We start from the raw sequence: 16,916 nt of genomic DNA, 5'->3' as shown, positions 1-16,916 counted from the left end.
CAACAGAGCAAGACTCCAATTTGAAAAACACACAAAAAAGAAAAAAAGAAAAGAAAATAGTGGAACTTGTTGATATCACCATATCACATCACATTTGAGCTTATGACATAACAAAGAAAACACTGCATGAGCAGTGAATGGCTTGGCTGTCACTTTTATTTAGGAAATGGTCCCATGAGGAAGCTATTTCTTTCATCTGCACCTCCTTGTCACTCTGCTCCACAAGATTCTCCGTAGTGTTGAGTTAGGACCATGTACATCTCATCTACGCCCTGGCTATATACACTCTGGTGGTATAGTCATGTCTTAGCTGTTCTGATTTGTCATTGCTCAGACAGAGTGGACAATATGAGAATGCTGTTGTCAAATGACAATAGGAAATGTAAGCAACAGCTCCATGGCTTAAGAGAATGTGGAGATATAATATTGGGATGACGGAGAAGATGCTTGAAGGATTCTCTGTAAGTCCTATGGCATAGAACCAATGCTGCATTACACCGTTAAATGGATTTGCCTATTGAGAAAATTTGAAAAGGGATGCCTATCATTCAAAGCACAGCTTTTGGATCTATTTCAAATTGAAGAAGATTACCGACTACCATATGTGAACACCCCATTTCTAGCAGATGGAGTTACACATCATATAAATGAATTAAATAAAAAATTCTTAGGCAAATTATGCCTCATAAAAATTGGCGTTTTCAGCAGCATCCGAGAAAGGAGTAATCATCAGCTATATTCAGTAAATAACATCCCTTAAAAATCTATGGGAGACCCACACAGATGGCAGTAACAGGCAAAAAACATAAAAACATCTCCAATAGTGGTCAAGTATCAGCTATCCATGGTCCATTAAAATCACCTCCATCTTTGTTCAAAGTAATTGAGATCATTTCACCCAATGTGCTTTTGCTCTTACCTTTTCTACAAAACATTTTTGGGATCTCTCTCCTTCCTACTTGCTTTCCAGATAAAGGAATTTCCCTTCTGTATCACTTCACACAACCCTGAACCTTCTTTCTTTGTATTACAATTATGGCTCCCTTTCTTCATATATACCCTGATACTTCTTTTTTGGGATGGAAACAGTAAGCAAGCTGGCAAACAGTTATAATTTTGTGCTTGCCCTTAGTGTTTCTCCATTACTCCTCTCCATTTCTCTCCTTCCATTCTGTGACAATCTTCTAAAGCATGCCTGAAGTGCTCACTATATGCAGGCATTGCGCCAGGCTCCAGAGATACACAAAATAATAACACAGAGGCCCTTAGTTGGGTACCAGATTATCTGCAGAAGCCAAAAGAAATACCTGCAAAATTTACTGCAATGATAACCAAAAAAGATTCTAGTTAGCATTCCTACCTACATCAATTACTTCACCATCTCTTCTGTTCTTTCAGCATGATTCCTTCTTTTCATTTAGCTATTGCTCTTGCAGCTTCCTGAAAATGTACTTTTGAATATAATTAACGACACCTGTCCAGCAAAATCCAAAGCATTTTCTCATCATTCATTCTCCACAATCTCAGAACACTCTGACATGATTACAACAACATTCTGGAGTCTAGATTGATCACTATCTCCTTTAAGAAACATCCTATTCCCTTGGATTTCAGGATTCTGTCCTTGCTCTCTGGCCACTTTTCAGGGACTGCTTTCCCTCTCTAATTTATTTCTATTTCATTTTCTCATACTAGTTTGTTCTTTCTTCTAAAACTATACTTTCATTCCTCTGCTCTTCTCTCTCTATTGGCAAGTCCTTCCAAATTTCCCCATGGCATTGCCCTTCCACCACGCAGTCTTCCCCATTCATCTATGTTTAAAACCAAACCCGTATACTCTCCCCTGCCCTTGTCACCCCTAAAGACTTCTCAATTAAGTAGTTTAGGGCCAAAAATGTAGAACAAATGTTGGCTCTTATCTCCCCTTCAGTAAGTTGAAAAAGATTTTCTTGTAAATTGTATTGTGGTCATTTTGATGATATGTGTGTAAAATGTGAATAATCCAATTTGTGTATCTGTACCCAGCCTTTTGATGTCTTTAGGACTTTCTCTTCTACACAGCAATTCATAGTGCTCGAGTATCCTTGTAGCAAATTGCATAGAGTCACAGCTGTCCTGTCAGTTACCCTGTTTGCCTCTGAAATGTCTGGTTAGTGGGGACCCAAAGATTCTAGTGAGTTAATGTCCATAACTGTATCTAGTTGTTGTTATTCATAGAAAAGCAATCTGGTGCTAATGGTTGGCCCTGGTGTTCTTAGGTGGCAGCTGCTCCCTCACCCTGTCGTAGTGAGGCTGTGGAGGGCTCTGCCTATGGGTTGTGGCCTGTGGCTTGTATCCTTTTTGTAATGCCTGCAACTTGTAGCTTCTTTCTGTTGTTATTACTGCCTCCTCAATCCTGGAACCTCAAAGTACTTATTTTGTTTCATTTCCCTTGTTATTATGATCACACCTAACCAATCTGTTAGGGTACAGTTTCTCTCTGATTTAGTCAACTTTCATGAAGTTGCCATATTAATCTTTCTAAAATATCATTTAAGTGGGTAGAAGCCAGCCAGGTACCTAGCTTCTGTCTTCCTTGCCTCTCTTCCTTCATCATGTTGTCTATACTTTTCCCAATCTGGGTCTGTTCCATCATCTTATCATAGTTCCTCTTTTTTTTTTTTTTTTTGAGATGGAATCTCATGTTGCCCAGGCTGGAGTACAGTGGTGTAATCTTGGCTCATTACAACCTCCACCTCCTGGGTTTAAGGGATTCTCCTACCTCAGCCTCCTACTTATCTGGGACTACACGCATGAGCCACCATGCCCAGCTAATTATTTTTATATTTTAGTAAAGACAAGGTTTTACCATGTTGGTCAAGCTAGTCTTAACTCCAGACCTCAAAGCGTCTGCCTGCCTTGGCCTCCCAAAATGCTGGGATTACAGGTGTGAACCACTATACCTGACCATCTTATATTTCTAACGGTATCTAAATATGAAATGTTTCATCAAATCACGGCTTCTTTATCCAACCTCCAATTATCAATGCCATTCTTGTTTCTTTGTCCTTGAAAATTAGATAAAGCCTGAAATTCTTATGCCACTAGTCTTAAATCTGAAATTCTTGTTCCGCTAGTCTTTGGAAATTTTTAATCAATGCTGAGCTTAAACATCACCTCCTTGTTAATTTCAGCTGTATACCTTTCTTTTCCCACAACTTCTGAAATACCTAACTGTCCTATAGATTTGACTGCCCCGTATATACTTAACACATATTCCTGCATACCTACAGAATATCAGAATATCAGACTTGTTAACACATCATTTAGCCTAGGACATACCTATCCACAACATTTTAATATACAATATCAAGCTGTATCTCCTACATAAGTCTTACCAACCTACTTCTAAGTAAACAATAAGCTCATACACCTTGTATAATGACTACCTGTTAACAACTGCCTAATGTGAAATACTAAATAATTACCATGAATGGATAAATAATCTAGGTATGGATGATAAGCAAAAGGTGGGTTAGTCCATTTCTTCTCAAATTGGCTGTAAAATGAAATCACCTGAGGAGCTATAAACATCTTGAAGCCTGGGTCCAACTCCAGAGATTCTGATTTACTTGATGAGGGGTGAGGCCTGGAGATAAAGATTTCAAGATCTTCCTAGGCGATTCTAGTATTCACTAAAGTTTGAGAACCTCACAATAAGTGCATAGTCCAGAAAATGCTTTCAGTCTATTTGATCCACTGTGACTTCATTTAGTAAAACAATCCATTGAGGTAAACACAATAATTGTCTGCATTTGAAAAAATGGAGAAACTGAGGCTAAAAGTGGTTAAGTGACTTAGCTTTTCAGCTAGTTATTTGCCAACGTAAGATTAGAAATGAGATATCTTAACCAAACCGACAATGCTCTGTAGATTTCCCAAGATTCCTTCCTGAATATCATCTACCATGTGCTAGAGGACCATGCCAAGCGTTTCAGAAGAAGAAAATACATAAGTCTCATTATTCCTATTCTGATGCAGTTTAAACTTACATTAGAAAGATAATATGCATATATCACATGACTTTAGTCATAATAAAACAAACAGGCAGGCAGGAACACACACACCAAACCATACATCCTGTCTTTACCAAAGTCTAGAACATTAGAGTTCTAAGTTTTAAAGACAAAACTCTTCAAAACTTAGAATCTCTTTTAGACAACATATTTTCAGTGCTTCTTTTAAATATAAATGCTATCATAAGCCTACTGTATGTAAACATACCTGAGAGCAAAAATGTACGCATACTCTGAGAACGACTCTGAAAGGCAGATGCACCAGAATGTGTTTGCTGAGCTGGGGAATCCAGGAGTGGCCAACCCAGCGAATCCTTCCTTGTCTATGAGTAACATCTGAGCCCCCAGCCCAGCCCGTGGAACACGGGGTATAAAGGGGATGGAGGCCTCGTTTTCGGGTAAATGGAGGTTGCCAGGTGAAGGCTGTTAGGAAAACGGTGCTAGGTGAAAGTGCTCTATGAACTGCCTGCCTTTCACAAATCGTTGTGGTTCTTATGCCGAGTCTGCCTCCACTGGGCTACGTAGTTCTTCTGCCCAGCCTGCCGCCACTAGACTCTTCCCCTGTAGGTAAGCCCCCCAGTAAAACTCCATGTCTCATTTGATGGCTCTGAGTCTCTACTTTGGTCCCTTGATCCTGGTGTCATGCCCATTGGAGTCCATAGGGGTTCAGCACAACACCTACTCCAAGACTTCTTTTTACAGATATAGGGAAATCTTCTACTGGAATATTCTAGAGTAAAAATAAAATCACCACTCTGAAAACTTTTAGAGATCTGGCATGCAGCCTGGAATTAAAAGACTATATATATTTTATTTATTTTTTTTTATATTTATAATAATTTTTTTTTTTTTTTTTTGAGATGGAGTTTCGCTCTTGTTACCCAGGCTGGAGTGCAATGGCGCGATCTCGGCTCACTGCAACCTCCACCCCCTGGGTTCAGGCAATTCTCCTGCCGCAGCCTCCTGAGTCGCTGGGATTACAGGCACGCGCCACCATGCCCAGCTAATTTTTTGTATTTTTAATAGAGATGGGGTTTCACCATGTTGACCAGGATGGTCTCGATCTCTTGACCTCGTGATCCACCCGCCTCAGCCTCCCAAAGTGCTGGGATTACAGGCGTGAGCCACCGTGCCCGGCTATATATAATTTTTAATAATGAAGACATTCAAATAACAGTTTAGCCATATGAGATACGATAATAACATAGTTAAATAGATAATCCAATCTATAATCTTGACAGATTGGGCAATTATAATGAATGTGAACCTTTAAAAGAAAAGCAAAACAGTTCTATAACAAACATTTGAAAATTGACATGTACAATATGAAAACTGGCATTTACTTATGCTGAAAACAAAAAATGACAATGCTTTTTAATAAAGACAAAAACAATGCAATAGTAAAACTAACAGATTTAGTTCCCACAGCGTATCATTCAATAAATAAGTCGTGTATGGATGCTGGAGGTATTTTAAAGGAGGTTATTGTTTCTAAATGTCAGTGTTTCCATAATTTCTGAATATCATCTTCCATATTAGAAAACAGAGTTTAAAGTTTCCATTATCTAAATATCTTGCTTCATTTCACATTCCTTCCCCACAAGCTCCTTTCTCTCTACCTCCCTCTGAAAATCAATGCCAGGCTCTTATTGGTAAATAAAATGTGGGTAATGGGCAAACAGGAAAATCAGGTAAAGCCAGATGAGCAAAGGAGATTTCATAATAATAAGCTGTGCTAGAGAATGGAAAGAATGGAGATAAGAGCTTGTGGACAACAAATTCTAACAAGAGGCTGAGGACCTTGCTGTGAGGGAGGAGGTGCATCACTCACACCTGATAGGCACAGGCAGTGATTGGGAGCTACTGCGGAGTGAATAAAGTGAATTTACAAGGCTTCTACCCATTTTTCTGGTTAGTTTTCAGACTATAGTAATGCTTCCTTGACTGTGACACTGTTCAAGAGAAGGAACATGTGGCAATTGAGCTTTATACAGATTGCACACAGACATCATTTCTGGTATGGAATTTTTTTGTAACAAGAAATGGATAATCTAAGAAAGGAAGCTTAAAATATCCTCTAAAAGAGCAACCATTGTTAGCTGTCTTAAATTAGCATCTGTAGAAATTTGTTACTCTAACACCTCTAGGGTAGTCTAGCCAAAAACAGTGTTGTTTTTTGTATTATATCCACAGAACACCATTTCATGTAAGCTTCAAGAAAACGAAAACATTAGTTTCTACAGAATGTGTGGAAACTAACTTGTAAGGACAAAAGAATTCCTAAGAGGTTTTGAAGAAACTAAAGGGAAAATTTTATCATCATAAAAGACAAATGCTTTAAAAAGAGGCCCGGGGCCAATCAAACCACCCTCTACTATGAATACCTTTGCTATCTTCATTGTAGAAATGGTTTCATGGATGTATGTGTTTGTCAAAACTTATCATATCGTACATTTTAAGTGCATACAGTTTATTATATGGCAGTCAACCTAAAAAACCCACAACAAACAAAAAAAAATAAAACAACTATCCAGGCTGTACATGCATGAAAACAAACAAGTGTCCATTTGCAATTCAGAAGGAATATCAGTTTTCAAATGCACCTGAAAACTTGGAAGACTTCACATTGCCAAAACACATACACAAATATACTCTGTTCACAATAGGTAAAATGTGCCACAATTAACATCGCAAACTAAAGTAATAATTTAAATTAGTGTTAAAGAAATGAATTTAGTGCTTAGGAGGAAGAAGAGGATGAGGAAGAAGAGGGCAGCATGGGGAATGAATGGTATTTGTGAGTGTGGAAGGAGGATCGCTGTTTCCAGGAACTAAATATCCAGCTGTGAATTGATAGATTGGTAGGTTTGCAAGAAGAATTGGAAGAACCATTCATTTCACCTCTTAATTCATTAATTCAACAAGCGTTTAAAGAGTACTACACATTGAAAAATCAATGATTAGCAAAAGAGATATGGTCTGGTCTCTGCCTTCATGAATTTATAGTATGGCATGAAAGACAATCACCTCACAAACAATCAATTATCCTGTGAAAAGTAACAAGGAAAGAACACATTAAAAAGGATGACAGCAGTGTCAGATAAAGTTTCCCTGAAAAGGTGTTCCTTGAGCTGGGGTGTGTAGAATGTGTAAAAGAGACAGCATATATAAAAGGCCTGGGGCAGAAAAACATAGTGCTTTTGAATAACTGAGGCAGGAAGTGGTCCATTAAACAGGTATTTAGGAGGTAAGATCTAGGAAACTTTACAATAGACTATGTTGGAAAAAAATGGAAGTAACGAGAATGTCACCAAGATTTATGGAAGGTGCAGCTGAATAGATAGCATTCCATTCTTCATGATAGAAAACGCAGGAGAGAGCCCAAGCTTGGGAGTAGGCGTCTGTTCTGATTTCATGGCCCTTAGAACTTTCAATTACAGATGCTGAGTAGGACTACATCAAAATTTAAATATTCTCAGTGTCAAAGGACACAACAGAGTGAAAAGCCAACCTACAGAATGGGAGAAAATATTTTCAAATCACTGTCTGATAAGGTGTTAATATCCAGAATATATAAAGAACTCCTATAACTCAACAGCAATAAAACCAAACAACTTGATTAAGAAATGGGCAGAAGACTGGAAACATTTCTCCAATAAAAATAGTCAAATGCCTAAGAAGCATGTAAAAAGATGCTCGATATAATTAATCATTAGGAAAATGTAAGTCAAATGTACAATGAGATAACACCTCACACCAATTATGATGATACGATCCACAAAATAAAACAAGTGTTGGTGAGGATTTGGAGACACTGGAACCCCTGTGCATCATTAGTAGGCATGCACTACTATAAAAATGGTGCTGCAACCACTACGAAAAACAGCATGCAGGTTCTGGAAAATTACAAATATAATTACCATATGATCCAGCAATACCACTTCTGAGTCTATGTCCAAAAGACCTGAAAGCTGGGTGTTAAAGGGATATCTTTATCTCTATGTTCATGGCAGCATTATTCCCAGGAGCCAAAAAGTGGAGGCAACCTAAACATCCATGAATGGATGAATGTATAAACAAAATGTGGTATATACATACAATGGAATACTGAAACATGCTACGACATGTATGAACCTCGAAGACATTATGCTAGGTGAAATAAGACAGTCAAAAAAAGACTCATATGTATGATTCCACTTATATGAGGTATTTAGAGTAGTCAAATTTGTAGAAAAAGAAAGTAGAATGGTGATTGCCAGAGGCTTCAGGGAGGAGGAGGATCTGGAGAGCAATTTAATGGGTATAGAGTTTCAGTTTTGCAAGATGAAACAGTTACGGAGATTGGTTGCTCAACGATATGAATATAGTTAATACTACTGAACTGTATGCTTACAAGTAGTTAAGATTTTTTTTTTTTTAGAGACGGAGTCTCGCTCTGTCGCCCAGGCTGGAGTGCAGTGGTAAGATCTCAGCTCACTGCAACCTCCGCCTCCCGGGTTCTAGCAACTCTCCTGCCTCAGCCTCCCGAGTGCTGGGGCTACAGGTGCATGCCAATATTTCTTGGCTAATTTTTTCTATTTTAGTAGAGACAGGGTTTTACCATGTTTCCCAGGCTGATCTTCCAACTCCTGAGCTCAGGCAATCCACCCCGCTCAGCCTCCCAAAGTGTTAAGATTACGGGCGTGAGCCACAGCACCTGGCCGTAGTTAAGATTTTATGTTGTATATTTTAATACAAATAAAAATTTTAAAATGCCTAATAAGCAGTATGATTGATAGATAGATAGATAGATAGATAGATAGATAGATAGATAGATAGATAGATAGATGATAGATAGATACAGATAGGTAGTTGATTTATTAATGGGTGGCTAGCTAGCTGCTTTTGTGAGGAAATCTGTGAACTAAAAATATGAATTTGGGACTCACAGAAAAATAAGAATAATTCTCTTTTAGTACTTTGCATTCTTCTCCCCCTTCAACCATAACATCCTGACTTTAAAATGGCTCTGTAAATGTTAGGTCTTCCCATCCCATTCTCTCTAAAGCCTGAGTTTAACACAAAGTCTGTTTTCATTTGTGTTAGAAAGAACACAAGAAAAAACAACTTGAAGATTCTGAAGCCACAGCAGACATGGAATGTTTGTAGCTGTACCATACTGCAACAATGAAAACATCTCTATGTACCACAGCCAGCAACATTAAAAATGACAAGTATAGACAGAAAGGAAAATAACATAAGACTTCTTGAGTAAATATCCACTGATTCTAAAGAAAAGGCCATTGTTTGCACATCAGTATAGGTCCCCCTTGAACAATAATTATCATTCCGCCTACCTTGTTTGCGCACGTCCTCTACAGCAGCCACCAACTCTTCTTTGAGGTCTTGACTCTCCTTAGCGATCTGTTCACCCTTTTCCAGGAAGTTCTGAGTGGCTTGCTCTACAGAGGCAGCTAGTACATGGGCTTTCTTTGATCTCCCTTTCTTTTTACCAGATGGGCCTTTGTTGCTTGTGTTGACAAGTGTAGTCACCTTAAACATAAAAGAAAAACTATAACACTTCTTTGCAAAACTTCTTTGCAAAACTGTCTTGAAATGTCATGTTATCTCATAATTTCTAAATCTCTCTGTTTATTAAATCATGGGGTTTCATTATCAAATCATGAATGCACGTCACTTAGCCTCATCACATAGCCTTATCAAGAAAAGTGTGGAATTACATGAATTTGCATATAAATAAATGGTTATCATTGATTTCCTGTAGAAAAACAAAAGCATATGAATAAGCAGAAAGAGCATACTTGCCAGTAGTTCAAAGTTTCAAGTTCACTCTCTTTTATAGACTGACAAGAACAGTGCCCCTTGGAGTACTCAGCCTCAGAGAGGCAAGAAAGCAAAGCAAATATGGAAGTACCTCTGACTACTGAGCTAGGAGAACCAACATCCAGTGCTGAGCCCTATAAGTCAGGGCAAAGATGAAAGAGCAATTAATAAATAATGAGCAGACAACACCCAATACTTATGTGATATTTTCCAAGGACTTTTGAAGATCTTTGCTATTTAGAATTTTATCTTATATAAATAAAATGGCAAATTTTATGTGAGGGGACTAAATGATTCAGATTCAATGTTAACCAGCTAAAGTTTCTAGAATCATAATTGGATTTGAATCTATTATCGCTTTTTTTTCTAAGTATCATAATTTGGACACATATCTCAACTGCCAAACATTTTTTAACACTGTATCTCTAGCTATTTAATTTGCTAAAAAAGCTATAATATCTTTCAAGCAACCTATCTACTATAGACTTCTGAACCTTCATTTTCTTTTTTTTTTTTTAGAGGAAGAACGAGAGAAAGAAAGAAAAAGAACAAAAAAAAAGAAAAAGAATAAAGGAAAGGAAGAAAGAGGAAGAGGAAGAGGGAGAGAGAACAGGGGTGTTGCTTTATTGCCCGGGCTAGAATGCAGTCTAAAACTGGGTATGCCTGTAATTGTGTTTAATAATAGAGACATAAAAAAAAATGAGGGAAGAAAATAATTAACAAGCAGCCAACCAATATTTCATTTAAACCTGTAAATACGTGTGATGTAGTACTGATAAGAGTGTATATTTTGTGTATTTAAAGTGGAGAGTTCTATGAATGTTAATTAAGTCTACTTGTTCCGGATCTGAGTTCAAGTCCTAAATATCGATGTTAACTTTCTGTCTCATTGATCTATCTAATATTGATGTTGAAGTCTCCCACTATTATTGTGTGGGAGAACATACAATAATATTGTGTGGGAGAAAATGAACCTTCATTTTCTACCACGGAGAAGTTTGCAGAAGAAACTAATGCAACTGTTCCATATTCTGTTCAGCAAAAGTTGCCAGTCATGTTTACTGCTGTGTATTATCAGTTTCACAAGAATGGAGGTTCTATGGTTTATTTTCATTGATATTTATCCTGGTTAGCAGACTAAGATGTTATTGGAGGTTATTAAGAAAGCCAGTCTACCAAAGAGTTTCAAATGCAGTTAACTTCTGATGTTTACTCCAAATCCCAGAGCAATCAAAGCGATTACTCAAAGTCACAATTAATATCCAGTCAGTTTATAGGGAAAGAGATAACACTGAAAGAAAAATAAAGGATTGAATAAATGTAAACTAAGATGACGTGTAAAGGAGGAACCAATACTTAGGTGATTAATGCAGTGTTGGAAGCTGTCATATTCAGCCCTCTTTTGATTGCTAAATAATTGGGTAAGGTGAATTTAAGGAAGATCCTATAAGGCCATTTAAGTACAAAACACTACCCTAAAAAATGGCAAAATCATTAAAAATAAGAATATCAGATAATGGTGGTTTAGCTGTAAAATGTGTATGCAATGAGGAACACATTGTAATCTTTTCAGTGCTACCCATATGTAATCTTTTCAGTGCAACCATGAAAAAAAAAAGACAGCCTGTCACAAAGATTGCTTTTCTGAGGTGCAGGAGCGTTCTCCTTCATGAAGATTTACTCTAACACATAAACATATCACTCTTCCACGAACCTCAACTCCCCAGTAGGGCCAATACCTATAAACAAGCACATAAGTCCCCTAAGCAAACACAGCAACTGCATTTAGGCCAGGCTCCTTTTATCAGAGGAAAAAACTCCTTATTCACACTGAGATCTGATTTTTTCTCATTTTATACACAATTCTAAGAGGCTTCATTATCCATTTTTTAGACTTCACAAATTAGAAAAAAATAGGAGGGAGAGAGCTATTAGTTTTAGATAAATTGACATTTTTAAGAAGTAGAAGCAGGTAGTGACACTACCAAAATTGCTATATTGCTATTGAGTCTACCAAAATATATATCCTGGATTCATTTCCTGGAGGTCCCGACACATTGTGTGTTACTGCATTAGGTACAGTTTAGGTGACACAAATAATAGCAAGCCAGTAGAAAATGTCAGTCTTGTGGGAAAAAAAAATATAAACAAACAAAAACACGTGGAACATTACCGGGAAGTTCCTAAGAAAAAATGTGATTACTTTCAAAAGAAGCAAGTCAGTCCTCCTTTAGTAAAAGTTCTCATGTACTCATAGGTGGAAGAGAACAAAGGGAAGAAAGGGAAAGAGACAGACAGAAAGAAAGGGCTGGGCTTCCATAAAGGCTCAAGTCTTAATCAGTTTAATAAATAATTGTCAATGCTTTTCACTGCTATTCAGTGTTTTATTGAAGGACCAATTAATAAATTAGATAAGAAAAATAAAGAAGATCTATAAGTATTAGAAAGGTAAGATTAAGTTACATCATAACAATATAACTCTTAAGGAAATGGAAAAGAATTAAAAGACAAGTCAAACTATTAGAAGCGCAAAGAGCCAGGTGGCTAAATATGACATAAATGATGAAAACCTAATGAAAGATCGGTAACAAAGAACAGAAATGTGGTTTTAAATATCCCAACATAATCAGCACACATTTATATAAACAGAAGTAACCATAACATAACATGTAGAATATTGCATGGGGGAAAATGATAACATTTTAGTGAAGAACATAAAAGAAGACCTACATTGTACAGTGGCAAAGTCCAGAATAAGCCATGTCTTACAAGACTGCCAACAAGCTGCATTAGACACTTCAAAAGTCTGTGAGTACTATCTACCAAGACCTAGTGTCAGTCTGGATATCAGACCTTACACCAGATAACCTGCAATTCCAGCAACTGGGCCACCTTGTGCCTCCTTTGTGGGAGAGACATCCCACATTCTTGGATGGGAAGACTGAAGATTGAAAAGATGTCATTTCTGCCCGGTTTATTCTACAATTAGCATTCTAGATATTTACATAGTAAATAAGCAAGAAAGCCTCTCACTCCATTCAGTTCTCTTTTCACTGTAAACTTAAAATATCCTCTCATTCAGTTTGGTTCTCTTTTCACCGTAACTTAATAAACTTTTCAGTAAATTAGAGAAATATTTAAGATTAGCATATGCAGTACTCTTGCTGCTTACTCTCTGGCCGGTATACCAAATGTTTGAATGAAAGTAGCAAAAGTACTTTAGATCCATTAGTAGGTGAGAAAGTTGGGTCTGTCTTTTTAGGATTAAACTAACCACTGTAGGGAATTCTCAGCCTAGCCCTTGCTATGCAAATTCATTGATTTCAGCCCACTCCTACCTTCCTCCTGAGTTGCCAGGCACATTCTCTTGCCACTGTATAACGATATGTGACACTCTACACTAAAGCACATTTTCCTTTTCTCCCACTTGAAATGTCATTTTCCCCATCATGTTATAGGCTTTTATTCTTCTTGAGCTGTGCCTATATTTACACCTAAAATTCTGAAAGTTCAGATTCATCTATTTCGGTTCTATCTTGCTATTTCACAGGTAGTGAAATCCAGCTTATAGAAGTTATCACAGGTTAAAAAAATAATAACTTCTTCAAATTCACATGGCTCAAGAGAAGCAAAAGGCTAAATGATTCTTGTGCTCTATGCTTTATCTTTGAAACTTGAGAGCTCACCAGTATCCTCTTGTTTTTCCTTCTAACAATGAAAAGCTGCTGAAAAACAAAATAATCTTAAAATGGATTCATTCTCTACATTTGTCTCACCACATTTATTTGTGTCCTATTGATTGTCTTTTCATTGAAAGGCACCATTTATATATATTAATGTATATTTACCAATGTTAGTGAAATGTTTACCAACTATTTTATCCTATCTTCTGCAATGTCCTGTAACATCTGATGGAGTCAAGAGTCTCAGGCTTGAAAACACATATTAAGTCAGCTGAGAGTAAAAGAAGGGCAAAAGCATTTCAAAAATCTTATAACTAACCGAATAGTAGATCTTAGGGTTCCTATGTAAACAATGCTCTTCTATGGGTAATTCAAAGAATAATAAAGAAATTTGTTGCTTAAAAAAGAACAAGATTATGTCCTTTGCAGGATCGTGGATGGAGCTGGAGGACATTATCTTTAGCAAAACAAAGAAATAACAGAAAACCAAATGCTGCATGTTCTCACTTACAAGTGAGAGCTAACATATAGAGCTAACACATAGACCTGGACACATAGAGGGGAATGCCACTAGGACCTATCAGAGGGTAGAGGAGGAGGGAAGAAAATCAGGAAAAATAGCTAATAAGTATTAGGCTTAATACCTGGGTGTCAAAATAATCTGTACCACAAACCCCCTTGACACATGTGTACCTATATAACAAACGTGCACATGTACCTGTGAACCTAAAATAAAAATTAAATTAAAAAAAGAAACGTATTGTTCAGTCATGAAGAACCAAGATATACTAAAGGCCAGGAATCAAATATTTTTAGTGAAGAAAATGACTACCAAGTCCCATGGGTCCACCCACCACCTCTCAAGTCAGTTAGGGAGTATCCGAATTATGAATTCTAATTAATGGTGAAGTCTGCTTCTGGGTACAAATGTAGCTGCATCCAAACTGGATGCCTTGGAGAAGTCAGACCAGCAGGAACACATTTTGATCAAAAGATGGGAGCCACAAGGTGGACCAATTGCTGGAATTGCAGGTATCTATGTGTAAGGCCTGATATCCAGACGGACATTAGGTCTTGGTAGACAGTATTCATGGACTTTTTAAGTATCTAATGCAGCTTTTTCGCAGTCTTTTAAGAAATGGCTTATTCTGGACTTCACCACTATACAATATACCCATATAACAAAACTGCACTTGTACTCCCTCAATCTGTATTTTTAAAAAGGCAAATGTCAGCATGCTTTCTTGAACATTCATCATAAGCTGTTTTCTTTTAGGGAATGAAAGAGCTTGACAGAGAAACACTTCTGTAAACAGACATTGAGAATATGTTACTAGAACATGGGCCCTATGAGAACAAGTGGAGAAATCCAGAAATAAAAGGCAAATGTAAGCATACTTTCTTTAAGATGCATCATAAGCTGTTTTCTTTCACTGAATGGAAGAGTTTGACAGAAATACCCCTTTGTAAGCAAACACTGAGAATGTTATTAAAACATGTTACTGTCTTAAAAAAATGTTTTATTCTATAGAAATCCCTGGTTGAATGTTATACCTCCCTCTGCCCCAACCCGGGATTCTCTCTAATCCCCATTCTCAACTTTCACCCAAGGCAAGGATCATCAAGATCCACACATTCTTCTTTCCTATCCATTCGCAAGCAGTAAGGGGAAAAAGAGAGAGAGAGAGAAAAAAAAAAAGCAAAATTCCTGCAACAAAAACTGGTTAATAGCATGAATATTGACACATGTAAAGATGGAGTTGATGTTTTCCAAGGCAGTAAGGAAATCAGTCTTACTTGAGAATAAGGCTAACCTATAAACTATTTGGAAAGTAAGGTTAGATAGATGTAATGGAACAAAACTTTTCAAGGCTTTGAAAGCCAAATTAAGAAATTCAGATTTTGTTAGTCACTACCAATATATTTTTAAAAGAAAAGCATAGGTTAAAAGTGTCCATTTATCTTTCCATTCATTTCTTAGCCCAGTTAAATTTGCTTCAATCCCCTCACCTCCTGTAGCAGAGTCCTCTTAAGTTAGTTAACAAATTGCTAAAATCAAATCATTTTTATCTTATAATACCATTCTACCACATTTATTGCTGTTGACTCAATTCCACTTCCTTCTGGAAATATCTCGCAGCTAATTTTCTTAGCAATAATCATTTCCTTCTCCACACTCTTATTGCTTTAAAAGGTACATATATTACCTGCCACCAAACTCACTTATCTCTGTACCCATCTTTATCTCTATCCCTCCTACAACAGGAAAAGCCAGCTGCTACCATCAATCACCCCTTTAATCTCCTAATCACATCCTCCAGAACTGCTGCATCAGCTGTGCCAACTTCCTCTCCATCTTCAACATCCTCCTCTCTGCAGACTTCTTAACCACAACCTATAAGAATACTCAACTTTGCTCTAGTCCTACCCCAAATATTTCCTCAATCTCTCTGCCTCTCATTAAAGAGAAGAAATTCTGGAGGTCACAGGTAAGAGTGTAAATATTCGAGGGTTCTTGGACCTTAATCTAATAATGGTCCCAAGAACCCTGGCCAGTGCAAAACTCAGAAATAGCCAGAGAATGGGAACCATGGTTTTCAGATATGTTAATAGTGTGATCTGAATGTAAAACAGAGACCCAGGCTGGTATAGATTGCTCATGACCTAAAGTCCTAAAAAGAAACCCACCATTCCTGTACAATGGCAGTAGTGCAGTGGCCAAGACCATTTCATTCATTTCTCTTTCTTGCAGTGTGTTGTACTGTAAGACAATTTACCAACCTGATTATGTCTCTTCTACTTGATCAGTACTGTTTTTAGGCTCTAAAAGCTCAACAGACATGAAATACTTCTTTCTCCAAAATAATAAGGAATAGTCAGGGCATGAAAGCCCTTGGTCTTGTCAACACCATTACACTGATTCTGAAATGTGAGAAGGACCTGAGACTTGTGACAGAACAACTGTGTTGCTTCCTGAAACCAGCAACAGTGTAGTTTGTCTAGGCCTTACCATGGGGCAGCCAACTGAAAAACGTTAGCACACTGATACTCCAAGTATCAGTGTTATCTAGGCTTGTTAGAAATGTAGAATTTCTGGCCCCATCCCACCTACAAATAGGTGATTCATATGCACATTAAAATCTAAGAAACACTAAAATTTGGTACGATTATTTTCCAACGTTATCATCCCTAACATTCCCCGAGATTCCTGTAAGAAGGCAAATTTCTAGACCCTACCCACAGAGCTTCTGATCAGGTAAGTCTGGGCTTGGGCATTTTGCACATGATTAAGATTTGTACAGATTATAAACTTTACTTTCAGAAACATTTATCTAGGAGTCCAGCTGAAGTGAAA

The 16,916-nt window shown here is 37.3% G+C and overlaps 1 protein-coding gene across 5 annotated transcripts in view; it reads right to left on the bottom strand.

Annotated features, from left to right (window-relative positions):
- CTNNA2 (catenin alpha 2) overlaps window positions 1–16,916 on the bottom strand; it is a 1,139,605-nt gene that overhangs the window by 893,010 nt on the left and 229,679 nt on the right. For all 5 annotated transcript variants that reach the window (XM_032243720.1, XM_032243721.1, XM_032243722.1 and 2 more), the window contains exon 3: window positions 9,392–9,587. In XM_032243720.1, the coding sequence (XP_032099611.1) occupies window positions 9,392–9,587 (196 nt within the window). The remainder of the gene's footprint in view (window positions 1–9,391; window positions 9,588–16,916) is intronic.

Source organism: Sapajus apella, unplaced genomic scaffold (assembly GCF_009761245.1).
Source record: "Sapajus apella isolate SASKATOON/1434 unplaced genomic scaffold, GSC_monkey_1.0 scaffold52, whole genome shotgun sequence".
NCBI classification, from domain to species: Eukaryota; Metazoa; Chordata; class Mammalia; order Primates; family Cebidae; genus Sapajus; species Sapajus apella.
The sequence above is the reverse complement of the archived record's forward strand: the minus strand, read 5'-3'. Positions and strand labels throughout refer to the sequence as shown.